This window comes from Bombina bombina, chromosome 4 (genome assembly GCF_027579735.1).
Source record: "Bombina bombina isolate aBomBom1 chromosome 4, aBomBom1.pri, whole genome shotgun sequence".
In the NCBI taxonomy this organism is placed as follows: Eukaryota; Metazoa; Chordata; class Amphibia; order Anura; family Bombinatoridae; genus Bombina; species Bombina bombina.
This window is the reverse complement of record NC_069502.1, coordinates 508,134,774-508,151,279: the sequence shown is the minus strand read 5'-3', so window position 1 is coordinate 508,151,279 and position 16,506 is coordinate 508,134,774. Positions and strand designations below refer to the sequence as shown.

The 16,506-nt window shown below is 40.7% G+C and overlaps 1 protein-coding gene across 1 annotated transcript in view; it reads left to right on the top strand.

The window, feature by feature from the left end:
* LMBRD1 (LMBR1 domain containing 1) overlaps positions 1-16,506 on the top strand; it is an 810,247-nt gene that overhangs the window by 505,599 nt on the left and 288,142 nt on the right. Inside the window, exon 10 of the mRNA XM_053710415.1 lies at positions 15,305-15,407. Coding sequence (XP_053566390.1) covers positions 15,305-15,407 — 103 coding nt within the window. The remainder of the gene's footprint in view (positions 1-15,304; positions 15,408-16,506) is intronic.

Below are 16,506 nucleotides of genomic sequence, written 5' to 3'. Positions count from 1 at the left end.
GTTACTAAGGAGTGGGATAGACCAGGTATTCCGTTCGCTCCCCCTCCTACTTTTAAGAAAAAGGTTTCCCATATCAGACATCATGCGGGACTCGCGGCAGACGGTCCCTAAGGTGGAGGGAGCTATTTCTACCCTGGCTAAGTGTACAACTATACCTATTGAGGACAGTTGTGCTTTCAAAGATCCTATGGATAAAAAATTAGAGGGTCTCCTAAAGAAAATATTTGTTCATCAGGGTTTTCTTCTCCAACCTATAGCGTGCATTGTTCCTGTAACTACTGCAGCGTCCTTTTGGTTTGAGGCTCTGGAGGAGGCTCTTCAGGTTGAGACCCCATTAGATGATATTCTGGATAGAATTAGGGCTCTCAAGCTAGCTAATTCTTTAATTACAGATGCTGCTTTTCAAATGGCTAAATTAGCGGCATAGAATTCAGGTTTTGCCACAGCGCATAGAGCGTTATGGCTTAAATCCTGGTCTGCTGATGTGTCATCAAAAGCTAAGCTTTTAGCCATCCCTTTCAAGGATAAGACCCTATTCAGGCCTGAACTGAAAGAGATCATTTCAGACATCACTGGAGGGAAAGGCCATGCCCTTCCTCAGGATAAGACGAATAAGATGAGGACAAAACAAAATAATTTTCGTTTCTTTCGAAACTTCCAAGGTGGTCCCTCTACCTCTTCCCCTGCTGCAAAGCAAGAGAGACATTTTGCTCAATCCAAGTCAGTCTGGAGACCTAACAAGACTTGCAACAAGGGTAAACAGGCTAAGAAGCCCGCTGCTGCCACCAAGACAGCATGAAGGGGTAGCCCCCGATCCGGGACCGGATCTAGTAGGGGACAGACTTTCTCTCTTTGCTCAGGCTTGGGCAAGAGACGTTCAGGACTCTTGGGCTTTAGAAATCGTAACCCAGGGGTATCTTCTAGATTTCAAAGATTCTCCTCCAAGGGGTAGATTCCATCTTTCTCAATTGTCTGTAAACCAGACAAAAAGAGAGGCGTTCTTACGCTGTGTAGAAGACCTATATACCATGGGAGTGATCTGCCCAGTTCCGAAAACAGAACAGGGGCAGGGTTTCTACTCCAATCTGTTTGTGGTTCCCAAAAAAGAGGGAACCTTCAGACTAATTTCGGATCTCAAGATTCTAAACAAATTCCTCAGAGTCCCATCCTTCAAGATGGAGACCATTCGGACTATTTTGCAGATGATCCAGGAGGGTCAATATATGATCACCGTGGACTTAAAAGATGCGTATCTACACATCCCTATCCAGAAAGATCATCACCAGTTCCTCAGGTTCGCCTTTCTGGACAAGAATTACCAGTTTGTGGCTCTTCCCTTAGGGTTGGCCACAGCTCCCAGAATTTTCACAAAGGTGCTAGGGTCCCTTCTGGTGGTTCTAAGGACACGGGGCATAGCTGTGGCGCCTTATCTGGACGATATCTTAATTCAGGCGTCGACTTTCCAACTAGCCAAGTCTCACACGGACATCGTGTTGGCTTTTCTAAGATCTCACGGGTAGAAGGTGAACGTAAAAAAGAGTTCACTTATCCCTCTCACAAGAGTTCCATTCCTGGGATAGATTCGGTGGACATGAAAATTTTTCTGACCGAGGTCAGGAAATCACAAATGTTATTCATCTGCCGAGCTCTTCATTCCATTCCTCGACCATCAGTGGCTCAGTGTATTGAGGTAATCGGCTTAATTGTACGGCAATGGACATAGTTCCGTTTGCTCGCTTGCATCTAAGACCACTGCAACTATGCATGCTCAAACAGTGGAATGGGGATTATGCAGATTTATCTCCTCAGAGATAAGAGACCAGAGACTCTCTTCTTTGGTGGTTGTCACAGGATCATCTGTCCAAGGGAATGTGTTTCCGCAGGCCAGCGTGGGTCATAGTGCTGGCTTCGGACAGATTCATAAGATTCCAGTCGGACAATATCACGACGGTAGCATATATCAATCATCAGGGGGGAACAAAGAGTTCTCTAGCGATGATAGAGGTTACCAAAATAATTTGATGGGCAGAGACTCACTCTTGCCATCTATCAGCAATCCATATCCCAGGAGTGGAGAACTGGGAAGCGGATTTTCTAAGTTGTCAGACTTTTCATCCGGGGGAGTGGGAACTCCATCTGGAGGTGTTTGCTCAATTGATTCAGCAATGGGGCACACCAGAATTGGATCTGATGGCGTCTCGTCAGAACGCCAAAACCTCCTCGTTACAGATCCAGGTCAAGGGATCCTCATGCAGTACTGATAGATGCTCTAGCAGTACCCTGGTCGTTCATCCTGGCTTATGGGTTTCCACCATTTCCTCTCCTTCCTCGTTTGATTGCCAGAATCAAACAGGAGAGAGCTTCAGTAATTTTGATAGCACCTGCGTGGCCACGCAGGACTTGGTATGCAGACCTGGTGGACATGTCATCTCTTCCACCATGGACGCTGCCACTGAGACAGGACCTTCTCATTCAAGGTCCGTTCCAGCATCCAAATCTAGTTTCTCTGCAGCTGACTGCTTGGAGATTGAACGCTTGATCTTATCCAAGCTGGGTTTCTCTGAGTCGGTCATAGATGCCTTGATTCAGGCTCGAAAGCCTGTCACCAGGAAAATTTATCATAAGATATGGCGTAAATATCTTTATTGGTGCGAATCCAAAGGCTACTTATGGAGTAAGATCAGGATTCCTAAGATTTTGTCCTTTCTCCAAGAAGGATTGGAGATGGGGCTATCAGCTAGTTCCTTAAAGGGACAGATATCTGCTTTATCAATTCAACTGCTCATGTGTCTGGCAGATGTTCCAGACGTTAAGTTGTTCTGTCAGGCTTTAGGTAGAATCAAGGCTGTGTTTAAACCTGTTGCTCCACCATGGAGTTTGAATATAGTTGTTAAAGTTCTTCAAGGGGTTCCATTTGAACCTATGCATTCCATAGATATTAAGCTTCTATCTTGGAAAGTTCTGTTTTTAGTTGGTATCTCTTCGGCTCGGAGAGTTTCTGAACTATCTGCATTGCAATGAGACTCACCTTATCTTGTTTTCCATGCAGATAAGGTGGTTTTTCGTACCAAACCTGGATTCCTTCCTAAGGTTGTTACTAATATCAATCAGGAAATTGTTATTCCTTCTCTGTGTCCTAATCCTTCCTCTAAGATGGAGCGTCTGTTGCACAACTTAGACGTGGTTCGTGCTTTGAAGTTTTACTTTCAAGCAACCAAAGATTTCCGTCAAACATCTTCTTTGTTTGTTGTCTATTCTGAAAAACGTAGAGGTCAAAAAGCTACGGCTACCTTTCTTTCTTTTTGGCTGAAAAGCATCATCCGTTTGGCATACGAGACTGCTGGACAGCAGCCTCCTGAAAGGATTACAGCTCACTCTACTAGAGCGGTGGCTTCCACATGGTTTTTTAAAAATGATGCTTCTGTTGAACAGATTTGTAAGGCTGCGACTTGGTCTTCGCTTCATACCTTTTCCAAATTCTACAAATTTGATACTTTTGCTTCTTCGGAGGCTATTTTTGGGACAAAAGTTCTTCAAGCAGTGGTGCCTTCTGTTTAACCATCTGTCTTGCCCCTCCCGTTCATCCGTGTCCTGTAGCTTTGGTATTGTATCCCACAAGTAAAGGATGAATCTGTGGACCCGTCGTACCTTATAGAAGAAAAGTAAATTTATGCTTACCTGATAAATTAATTTCTTCTATGGTACGACGAGTCCACTGCCCGCCCTGTCATTTTAAGACAGATTATATTTTTTTATTTTAAACTTCAGTCACCTCTGCACCTTGTAGTTTTTCCTTTTTCTTCTTGTACCTTCGGTCGAATGACTAGGGGGTGGAGCTAAGGGAGGAGCTATATAGACAGCTCTGCTGTGGTGCTCTTTGCCACTTCCTGTAGGGAAGGATAATATCCCACAAGTAAAGGATGAATCCGTGGACTCGTCGTACCATAGAAGAAATTAATTTATCAGGTAAGCATAAATTTACTTATTCCTTAATATTCAATTTATAGACTCTTCCTTGAGGAGAAATATATTAATTACAATTATTTTATTAATTAGACACCTTATAGTAAAAAATTGGAAAGCAAAATGAGTCCCTTCCTTATCTGTGATCACTCAGGAAATACAAAATCAAATACTTTTTTAATATTTTCAAAATCAGCTAAAGAAAAAAAAACAAAAACATTTATATTAGACTGGCTACCCATAATTAAATCCTATGCACCGCATATTCAAAAACGCATACTATCCCCTTTTTTGAGTTCAGATAGCTTTGCAGAATTAGTATTGCATGATGAATTCCTGCTTCATGGATATCTTGTTATAGGGAAGTGGGTGATATAGCATAGAAAATAAGAACATAGTACGATGAGGCAGGAGGAGTGAGGCCAGGATGATCCAGGGCTCTTTTTTTATGTAAAAAACTCCTTCAAGGTGTACTCATTGTTTCAACCACAGATGAAAGATGAAAATCGCAGAAGATAGTGTGTTAGTTTTTTTTTTTCCTCTTCTTTTCTTAATTTGGTTATCATCTGGATTGTGTTAATTCTTCTTGCATTTTTTGTGTACTATATACCATATTATTTTGCCCTGTGTGGCGTATTGTTTTGTGATCTGCATGATCTGTACCCTTTGTTGGTTTAATTAAATAAATATATTTAAAAAAAAAAGAAAACTTGTCAAAAATAATCTGACAGAAACTTTTTGGGAGAGCATGACATTGTGAATGGTTTAATGGAACAAAACATTGCAACCATGAATATACAACATATTGATTTATAATTAGAAATGAGTATATATTTCAGGATGAATAACCTTTGGATTATAATGTATCTTAAATATGTATAATGTATTCTATAATCCTTTGGATTATAATGTATTTTAAATAGAAACTATCTCTAGATAGATGTTTCCTCAAAAATCATTTTATTTAAAAAAAAAAATCTGATTTAAATAAAAAAATGCAAATAAAAAACTCCTTTTTTTTAAATAAAATATAAATAAATAAGAAAAAATCATTTTTCTCCACCCTGCTTTTTGCCATAAAGGGATATTACACCCAAAAATGTTATTTCATGATTCAGATACAACATATAATTTTAATCAACTTTTTAAATTTATTTATTTTATCTAAATTGCTTGGTTCATTTGGTAACCTTTGTTGAACAGGATATATAGGTAGGCTCAAAAGCTTGCCGATTGGTGGCTGCACATATTTGCCTCTTGTTATTGGTTAGCCAATGTGCTCAGCTATTTCCCAGTAGTGCATTGCTGCACCTTTATTAACGGATACCAAGAGCATTAAGAAAAATTGATAATAGAAGTAAATTGGAAAGTTGTTTAAAATGTTATGCTCTATCTGAATCATTAAAGAACAATTGTGGGTTTCATGTCCCTTTTAACATATTGTTTTCTTTAACAGTATATTCTGGGTCATTATTATTATACTTTATTTATGAAGTGCCCTCATATTCCACAGCGCTGTCCATGGATACAGTTCATTTAAATAAAACAAGGAAAGGAGATTTAATCTCCAGCAACGGAAAGCATAAATTATGCTTACCTGATAATTTAATTTCCTTCTGTATGAGGAGAGTCCATGGCATCATTCCTTACTGTTGAGAAATACTGAACCTGGCCACCAGGAGGAGGCAAAGACACCCCAGCCAAAGGCTTAAATACTCCCCCCTACTTCTCTCATATCCCAGTCATTCTGCCAAGGGAACAAGGAACAGTAGGAGAAATATCAGGGTATAAATGGTGCTGGAAGAGATAAACAAATTTTGGTCCGCCCATCGGAGTATATGGACGGGTGCCGTGGACTCTCCTCATACAGAAGGAAATTAAATTATCAGGTAAGCATGTATGTTTTCCTTCTTAATATGAGGAAAGTCCACGGCATCATTCCTTACTGTTGGGAAAACTATACCCAAGCTCTAGAGGACACTGAATGATAATGGGAGGGGTAAAATAGATGCAAACTCTAATCTGAGGGCAACATGGCCTCTACAACCTTTCTCCCAAACGCTGCTTTGGCAGAAGCAAAACAGCAAACTTGTAGAATTTTGAAAAAATATGTAAGGAGGATCAGGTAGCCGCTTTACAAATCTGATCCATAGAGGCCTCGTTCTTAAAGGCCCAAGAGGATGCCACCGCTCTAGTGGAATGAGCCGTAATCCTCTGAGGATGTCTAAGTCCCGCTGACTCGTAAGCTAAGCGTATAACACTCCTCAACCAAAAAGATAAGAAAGTCGAAGAAGCCTTTAGACCCTTACGCTTCCCAGAGTAGATAACAAACAAGGAAGAAGTTTGCTTAAAATCCCTGCATCTCCAGACTCTAACATTTGTCAATGCTCTCACTGAGAGGCTGACAAGACTACTTAAAACTCCAGTCACATTCCAACGGGTAGATACCCTCCATAAGGAACTACTCCGTATCTTCTGACACTTCTCTGTCAACCTCCTGTGATAAAAGGCAAAGAATGACTGGGATATGAGGGAAGTAGGTGACCAGGTTCAGTATTTCCCAACAGTAAGGAATGATGCCGTGGACTCTCCTCATATTAAGAAGGAAACATTTTTTCACTGTAAGAGCAATAAAATTGTGGAATTCATTGCCAAAGAAGGTAGTGAATAATTTAAAAATGGTTTGGATACATTTCTGGCTAGAATCAGAATTCAGGGAAATGATTGCTTGCGTTAAATGGGTCACCTTTTAATGGGAATCATTTAAGCTTACCTGGAGCTTTTTTGTAAGTATATTAGATTTGTAAAGGTTGAACTCGATGTACTTCTGTCTTTTTCTTCTATAAGATACGACGAGTCCACGGATTCATCCTTTACTTGGGGGATATTATCCTCCTGCTAACAGGAAGTGGCAAAGAGCACCACAGCAGAGCTCCTCCCTTGACTCCACCCCCCAGTCATTCTCTTTGCCTACTCTAAGTAATAGGAAGGGTAAAGTGAAAGAGGTGATAAAATGTTAGTTTTTATTTTCTTCAAGCAAGAGTTTTTTATTTTAAATGGTACCGGTGTGTGCTATTTTCTCCCAGGCAGCAGATGGATGAAGACTTCTGCCTGGAGGCTGATGATCTTAGCAGTTGTTACTAAGATCCAGAGTAGTTCCCACAGAATGGCTGAGGAGTACTTAAGAAACTTGAGTGTGAGGAATGTTTTTCATGCTATAAGCAGTGAGGTATGTTCAGTCATTTTTTTCTGGAAAGACTATTTCAGAATTGGCTGACGGTATCCCCATGAGGGAAAGGGTAAGCAGTAATCCTAAAGTATAAAGAGGGGTATTACTGGATTTGCATATTGGGCTATAAAAAAATGGTTGACACTGATGTTATGATGTTTATGGGCAAACGTTTTCATGATTGGGAGTTACAGATAACGTTTTTTATGATAGACGTTTTTTCTACTTTATTGAAGTATAGAGGGTACACATGGCTTCACTTATGGGTATATGAACCCACATGGCTAGGTTTTAGACCGCTCTGGTGCGGTAATTTTAGGCTGTGAGACATTAAGTGAGATGGGCGGGGCCTATTTTTGCGCCTCAGTTGCGCAGTTGTTTTTCCCAGACAAGCAGCAAGCTCCAACTCCGGTGGGCTTTTCAGAGACAGTTTGGGCCTAATCAAAGGTTTAATCTGATTTTACAGACCCCTGAGGGCAGGTAGGCGCCACAGCAGGGCTGTGGCGAGGTGCAGGGGGTGTTTTTATTTGAAGTTAACGTTTTATAGCACAACGTTTTTTTGGTAAAAGTTAAGTATTCCTTTCCTTGTGGGGCAAACTTAGCTAACAAGTTGGGATGCTTTTATCATAAAATTGGGATGATTTTATCGTTTTAAAGCAGTTTTGGAAAAATTGTATGCTTTTTTTCTCTTAAAGGCGCAGTACAGTTTTTTCAGATTGTTATTTTTTCACTAAATAAAGTGTTTTCAAGCCTGTTTGTGGTCATTACTAGCCTGTTTAACATGTCTGACATTGAGGAAAGCCAATGTTCCATGTGTTTAGAAGCCATTGTGGAACCCCCACTTAAAATGTGTCCCTCATGTACTGAAAGGGCCTTACATTGCAAAGAACATATTGTAGCTGATAAAAGTATGTCTCAGGATGATTCTCAGTCAGAAGAGAATCAGGTTATTCCATCTACTTCTCCCCAAGTGTCACAACCTTTAACGCCCGCCCAAGCGACGACAAGTACTTCTAGTGCGTCTAATTCTTTCACCCTGCAAGATATAGCCGCAGTTATGTCTACTACCCTCACAGACGTATTATCTAAACTGCCTGGTTTGAAGGGGAAGTGCAGTAGGTCCGGTATTAGAGTAAATGCTGAGCCCTCTGATGCTTTATTGGCCATCTCCAATGTACCCTCACAATGTTCTGATTTGGGGGTGGGGGAATTTCTGTCTGATGGAGAGCTTTCTGATTCAGGAAAGATGTTCCCTCAAACAGACTCGGATATGACGGCCTTTAAGTTTACGCTTGAACGCCTCCGCTTGTTGCTCAGGGAGGTTTTAGCGACTCTGGATGATTGTGACCCTATTGTAATTCCACCAGAGAATTTGTGTAAAATGGATAGATATCTAGAGGTCCCTGCTTACACTTATGCTTTTCCAGTCCCTAAGAGGATTTCGGACATTGTTACTAAGGAATGGGATAGCCCAGGCATTACGTTCTCTCCCCCTCCTACTTTTAAGAAATTGTTTCCCATATCTGACACCATTCGGAATTCGTGGCAGACGGTCCCTAAGGTGGAGGGAGCTATTTCTACCCTGGCTAAGCGTACAACTATACCTATTGAGGACAGTTGTGCTTTCAAAGATCCTATGGATAAAAAATTAGACGGTCTTCTAAAGAAATTGTTTATTCATCAGGGTTTTCTTCTACAACCTATAGCGTGCATTGTTCCTGTAACTACTGCAGCTGCTTTTTGTTTCGAGGCTCTAGAGGAGTCTCTTAAGGTTGAGACCCCATTAGATGATATTTTAGATAGAATTAAGGCTCTCAAGCTAGCTAATTCTTTTATTACAGATGCCGCTTTCTCCAACATAGGTGTGTCCGGTCCACGGCGTCATCCTTACTTGTGGGATATTCTCCTCCCCAACAGGAAATGGCAAAGAGCCCAGCAAAGCTGGTCACATGATCCCTCCTAGGCTCCGCCTACCCCAGTCATTCTCTTTGCCGTTGTACAGGCAACATCTCCACGGAGATGGCTTAGAGTTTTTTAGTGTTTAACTGTAGTTTTTCATTATTCAATCAAGAGTTTGTTATTTTCAAATAGTGCTGGTACGTACTATTTACTCAGAAACAGAAAAGAGATGAAGAATTCTGTTTGTATGAGGAAAATGATTTTAGCAACCGTAACTAAAATCCATGGCTGTTCCACACAGGACTGTTGAGAGCAATTAACTTCAGTTGGGGGAACAGTGTGCAGTCTCTTACTGCTTGAGGTATGACACATTCTAACAAGACGATGTAATGCTGGAAGCTGTCATTTTCCCTATGGGATCCGGTAAGCCATGTTTATTACGATTGTAAATAAGGGCTTCACAAGGGCTTATTTAAACTGTAGACTTTTTCTGGGCTAAATCGATTGATTATTAACACATATTTAGCCTTGAGGAATCATTTTTTATGGGTATTTTGATATAATAATATCGGCAGGCACTGTTTTAGACACCTTATTCTTTAGGGGCTTTCCCAAAGCATAGGCAGAGTCTCATTTTCGCGCCGGTGTGTTGCGCACTTGTTTTTGAGAGGCATGGCATGCAGTCGCATGTGAGAGGAGCTCTGATACTTATAAAAGACTTCTGAAGGCGTCATTTGGTATCGTATTCCCCTTTGGGTTTGGTTGGGTCTCAGCAAAGCAGATACCAGGGACTGTAAAGGGGTTTAAAGCTTAAAACGGCTCCGGTTCCGTTATTTTAAGGGTTAAAGCTTCCAAAATTGGTGTGCAATATTTTCAAAGCTTTAAGACGCTGTGGTGAAAATTTGGTGAATTTTGAACAATTCCTTCATGTTTTTTCGCAATTGCAGTAATAAAGTGTGTTCAGTTTAAAATTTAAAGTGACAGTAACGGTTTTATTTTAAAACGTTTTTTTGTACTTTCTGTTCAAGTTTATGCCTGTTTAACATGTCTGAACTACCAGATAGACTGTGTTCTGAATGTGGGGAAGCCAGAATTCCTATTCATTTAAATAAATGTGATTTATGTGATAATGACAATGATGCCCAAGATGATTCCTCAAGTGAGGGGAGTAAGCATGGTACTGCATCATTCCCTCCTTCGTCTACACGATTCTTGCCCACTCAGGAGGCCCCTAGTACATCTAGCGCGCCAATACTCCTTACTATGCAACAATTAACGGCTGTAATGGATAATTCTGTCAAAAACATTTTAGCCAAAATGAACCCTTGTCAGCGTAAGCGTGGCTGCTTACATTCCGTTGATATTAAGTTATTATCTTGGAAAGTTTTGTTTTTAGTTGCGATTTCTTCTGCCAGAAGAGTCTCAGAATTATCTGCTCTGCAGTGTTCTCCTCCTTATCTGGTGTTCCATGCAGATAAGGTGGTTTTACGTACTAAACCTGGTTTTCTTCCAAAAGTTGTTTCTAACAAAAACATTAACCAGGAGATTATCGTACCTTCTCTGTGTCCGAAACCAGTTTCAAAGAAGGAACGTTTGTTGCACAATTTGGATGTTGTTCGCGCTCTAAAATTCTATTTAGATGCTACAAAGGATTTTAGACAAACATCTTCCTTGTTTGTTGTTTATTCAGGTAAAAGGAGAGGTCAAAAAGTAACTTCTACCTCTCTCTCTTTTTGGATTAAAAGCATCATCAGATTGGCTTACGAGACTGCCGGACGGCAGCCTCCCGAAAGAATCACAGCTCATTCCACTAGGGCTGTGGCTTCCACATGGGCCTTCAAGAACGAGGCTTCTGTTGATCAGATATGTAGGGCAGCGACGTGGTCTTCACTGCACACTTTTACCAAATTTTACAAGTTTGATACTTTTGCTTCTTCTGAGGCTATTTTTGGGAGAAAGGTTTTGCAAGCCGTGGTGCCTTCCATTTAGGTGACCTGATTTGCTCCCTCCCTTCATCCGTGTCCTAAAGCTTTGGTATTGGTTCCCACAAGTAAGGATGACGCCGTGGACCGGACACACCTATGTTGGAGAAAACAGAATTTATGTTTACCTGATAAATTTCTTTCTCCAACGGTGTGTCCGGTCCACGGCCCGCCCTGGTTTTTTTAATCAGGTCTGATATTTTATTTTCTTTAACTACAGTCACCACGGTACCATATGGTTTCTCCTATGCAAATATTCCTCCTTAACGTCGGTCGAATGACTGGGGTAGGCGGAGCCTAGGAGGGATCATGTGACCAGCTTTGCTGGGCTCTTTGCCATTTCCTGTTGGGGAGGAGAATATCCCACAAGTAAGGATGACGCCGTGGACCGGACACACCGTTGGAGAAAGAAATTTATCAGGTAAACATAAATTCTGTTTTTCAAATGGCTAAATTAGCAGCAAATAATTCAGGTTTTGCCATTTTAGCGCGTAGAGCGTTATGGCTTAAGTCCTGGTCTGCTGATGTGTCATCAAAATCTAAGCTATTAGCTATTCCTTTCAAAGGTAAGACCCTATTCAGGCCTGAACTGAAGGAGATCATTTCCGACATCACTGGAGGAAAAGGCCATGCCCTTCCTCAGGACAAGACAAATAGAATGAGGGCCAAACAAAATAATTTTCATTCCTTTCGAAACTTCAAAGGTGGAGACCTAACCAGACCTGAAATAAAGGTAAACAGGCCAAGAAGCCCGCTGCTGCTACGAAGACAGCATGAAGGGGCAGCCCCCGATCCGAGACCGAATCTAGTAGGGGGCAGACTTTCTCTTTTCGCTCAGGATTGGGCAAGAGACGTTTGTGGCCCTTCCTTTCAGGTTGACCACAGCTCCCAGAATTTTCACAAAGGTGCTAGGGTCCCTTCTGGCGGTTATAAGACCATGGGGCATAGCAGTGGCGCCCTATCTGGACGATATTTTGATTCAGGCGTCAACTTACCAGCTAGCCAAATCTCACACGGACATCGTGTTGGCTTTTCTAAGATCTCACGGGTGGAAGGTGAACATAAAGAAGAGTTCACTTGTTCCTCTTACAAGAGTTCCATTCCTAGGAACTCTGATAGACTCGGTAGACATGAAAAATTTTCTGACGGAGGTCAGAAAATCAAAGATCTTAACCACTTGCCGTGCACTTCATTCCATTCCTCGGCCGTCAGTGGCTCAGTGTATGGAGGTAATCGGACTATTGGTAGCGGCAATGGACATAGTTCCGTTTGCTCGCTTGCATCTCAGACCACTGCAACTATGCATGCTCAGACAGTGGAATGGGGATTATGCAAATTTATCTCCTCAGATAAATCTGGATCAAGAGACCAGAGACTCTCTTCTTTGGTGGTTGTCACAGGATCATCTGTCCCAGGGAATGTGTTTCCGCAGGCCAGCATGGGTCATAGTGATGACGGACGCCAGCCTCTTGGGCTGGGGTGCAGTCTGGAATTCCCTGAAGTCGCAGGGTGTGTGGACTCAGGAGGAGGATCTCCTTCCAATAAATATTCTAGAACTGAGAGCGATATTCAATTCGCTTCAGGCCTGGCCTTAGCTGGCTTCGGCCAAATTCATAAGATTCCAGTCGGACAATATCACGACTGTAGCATATATCAATTATCAAGGGGGAACAAAGAGTTCTCTAGCGATGATAGAGGTTTCCAAAATCATTTGATGGACAGAGACTCTCTTGCCATCTATCAGCAATCTATATCCCTGGAGTGGAGAACTGGGAAGCGGATTTTCTCAGTCGTCAGACTTTTCATTCGGGGGAGTGGGAGCTCCATCCGGAGGTGTTTGCACAATTGATTCATCAATGGGGCACACCAGAATTGGATCTGATGGCATCTCGTCAGAATGCCAAACTTCCTTGTTACGGGTCCAGAACAAGGGATCCTCAAGCAGTACTGATAGATGCTCTAGCAGTACCGTGGTCATTCAACCTGGCTTATGTGTTTCCTCCTTTTCCTCTCCTTCCTCATCTGATTGCCAGAATCAAACAGGAGAGGGCTTCGGTAATTTTGATAGCACCTGCGTGGCCACACAGGACTTGGTATGCAGATCTGGTGGAAATGTCATTTTACGCCGTGGAAACTGCCACTGAGACAGGACCTTCTCATTCAGGGTCCGTTCCAACATCCAAATCTAGTTTCTCTGCGGCTGACTACCTGGAGATTGAACGCTTGATTTTATCTAAGCGGGGATTCTCTGAGTCGGTCATAGATACCTTGATTCAGGCTTGAAAGCCTGTCACTAGGAAAATTTATCTTAAGATATGGCGTAAATATCTTTATTGGTGCGAATCCAAAGGCTACTTATGGAGTAAGATCAGGATTCCTAAGATTTTGTCATTTCTCCGAGAAGGATTAGAGAAGGGGTTATCGGCTAGTTCCTTAAAGGGACAGATTTCTGCTTTGTCAATCTTACTGCACAAGCGTCTGGCAGATTTCCCAGACGTTCAGTCGTTTTGTCAGGCTTTGGTTAGAATTAAGCCTGTGTTTAAACCTGTTGCTCCACCATGGAGTTTGAATTTAGTTCTTAAAGTTCTTCAAGGGGCTCCGTTTGAACCTATGCATTCGATAGATATTAAACTTCTATCTTGGAAAGTTCTGTTTTTAGTTGCTATCTCTGCTGCTCGAAGAGTTTCTGAGCTATCTACATTACGATGCAACTCGCCTTATCTTATATTCCATTCTGATAAGGTGGTTTTGCGTACCAAACCTGGATTCCTTCCTAAGGTTTTTTTCTAATAAGAATATTAATCAGGAAATTGTTGTTTCTTCTCTGTGTCCTAACCCTTCTTCTAAGAAGGAGCGTCTGCTACATAACCTGGACGTGGTTCGTGCCTTGAAGTTTTACTTGCAAGCGACCAAGGATTTCCGTCAAACATCTTCTCTGTTTGTTATCTATTCTGGAAAGCATAGAGGTCAAAAAGCTACGGCTACCTCTCTTTCTTTTGGCTGAAAAGCATCATCCGTTTGGCATACGAGACTGCTAGACAGCAGCCTCCTGAATGGATTACAGCTCATTCTACTAGAGCGGTGGCTTCCACACAATGCTTCTGCTGAACAGATTTGTAAGGCTGCGACTTGGTCTTCCCTTCATACCTTTTCCAAATTTTACAAATTTGATACTTTTGCTTCTTCGGAGGCTATTTTTGGGAGAAATGTTCTTCAAGCAGTGGCGCCTTCTGTTTAGGTATCTGTCTTGTCCCTCCCGTTCATCCGTGTCCTGTAGCTTTGGTATTGTATCCCGCAAGTAAAGGATGAATCCGTGGACTCATGGTATCTTATAGAAGAGAAGTAAATTTATGCTTACCTGATAAATTGATTTCTTCTATGATACGTCGAGTCCACGGCCCGCCCTGTCAATTTAAGAGAGATTATATTTTTTTATTTAAAACTTCAGTCACCTCTGCACCTTTTAGTTTCTCCTTTTTCTTCCTATACCTTCGGTCGAATGACTGGGGGATGGAGTCAAGGGAGGAGCTATATAGACAGCTCTGCTGTGGTGCTCTTTGCCACTTCCTGTTAGCAGGAGGATAATATCCCACTAGTAAAGGATGAATCCGTGGATTCGTCATACCTTATAGAAGAAATAATATTTTCTGGGTTCATAGTAATATCTGATCCATATCATATCATAGAAGAAATCAATTTATCAGGTAAGCATAAATTTACTTTTTTTCAACCTCATCTACTATGTTACTATGTAAGTTAAATTCCAATGAATTCTGTTGTATTTATTTGACTGTGAGCAGGTTAAAATCTCCATTATTATATTGCTAAAGGTCTTGTTTCTTTCTCTAAACTTTTGTTGTGTTATCCCCACTTTGACGATGAATAAAATTAAATGTTTGCATTGTTGTTTTTTTTTTTTTTTTTCCCCCACAGCATTCGTATTAATTATTGCAGGTTAAAGATTTTTTTTATTTTTTTTTAAATGCAGTCTGCTGAAATAAAAATGATTTGTGTGTTTGAGTTACCTAAAAAAACATTGACATTGATTAAATGTAAAGAGCATACATACAAATATACATAAATACATACATACAAATACACATACATACGTACGTACATACATACAAATATATATATACATACATACATACATACATACTGAATCTTTTAAATTTAAAAAGAATATTGTGTGTATTGTATCTTCAATGTGCTTTATCTTTTTATCTTACAGTCTGGATAAAGCACTTCATTCTGCTGGCATTAATACTGGATTCATAATCTTTGGCACCAACCTGACAAACCCACTGAATATTCTGTTACCAATTCTGCAAACGGTTAGTAAGATGTGTGTTTATTTTAAATTCTTCCTTATGAACCATAGAACCTTAAAGTAACAATTGCAGATAGATGGATTTAATACATCCACTAACTATTTATTTTATCGCTTTTTAAACGTATATAACTCAGATCATGAGATGCAATTTTTTTTAAATGCCACCGCTTGGGATATATGAACCTTTTTAAGGGACATGAAACACTATGAGATTTGCAGATACATGTTTAATTGTGCATAGTAAAAAAAAAATGTTGCAAAATAATTTAATATTTAGTTTGACCATTTTTGTAAATTTACAGGCTTCAGAAGCCTAACCCAGCTACATTCCAAATATTGGCTGTTTGATCACTGTAGTAGCTCACGTAAAAATGCCCTTATATGACCTCAGTAGAGGAGTGAAGAGGCTTTTAAAAGGTTATATCCATTGGATGAAAAAATAATTCAAATCTTGCCAACAAAGTTATAAATCCCTTTAAAACATATATCTATGCAGACCTTTTGCATTCAGTATTTAATTACTGATATTTACAATGCAAACAATTTCTTTCATATAGGTGATACGAGTCCAAGATCCATTCCTCCTGGGAATTACCTTTCCTGCCACTAGGAGGAGTCAAAGATTCCTAAACCTCAGAACTCATTATAAACCCTCCCACCTCTATAGTAATCAGTCTTGTCTTTTCCTCCGCTGGTGGTAGGTTAAGAATGAAGATGTGCAAGATTGGTTGTTATTTTTTTTAGGGTTTCCTGGTTAGGACCCTGGAGTTTGCCTCTTCAGTACTGACTTAGTCATGAGGGACATATTTGGAGTATTAGGCATTATAGTTTATCTGTAACCTTCAAAGGGATAAGAATATTCCTTTGTGATAGTGCAAAAACTTTCTTTGCACTTATTTGTTATTTGTTATTTTGCTCTTAATCCAGGACATGCTTAAACCGTCTACTGATAATATTCTCAGTACTAGGTAAATTTATGAGGTAAATTTATGTTTTAGCCATTAGGAATGCCCTTGGCCAGCTTATTAGTGCTTGCTTCATCAGCACATATTGTATGCTGCTTTCACTACTTTTAGTAGCGGTTGGGCTGCTGAGTCTAT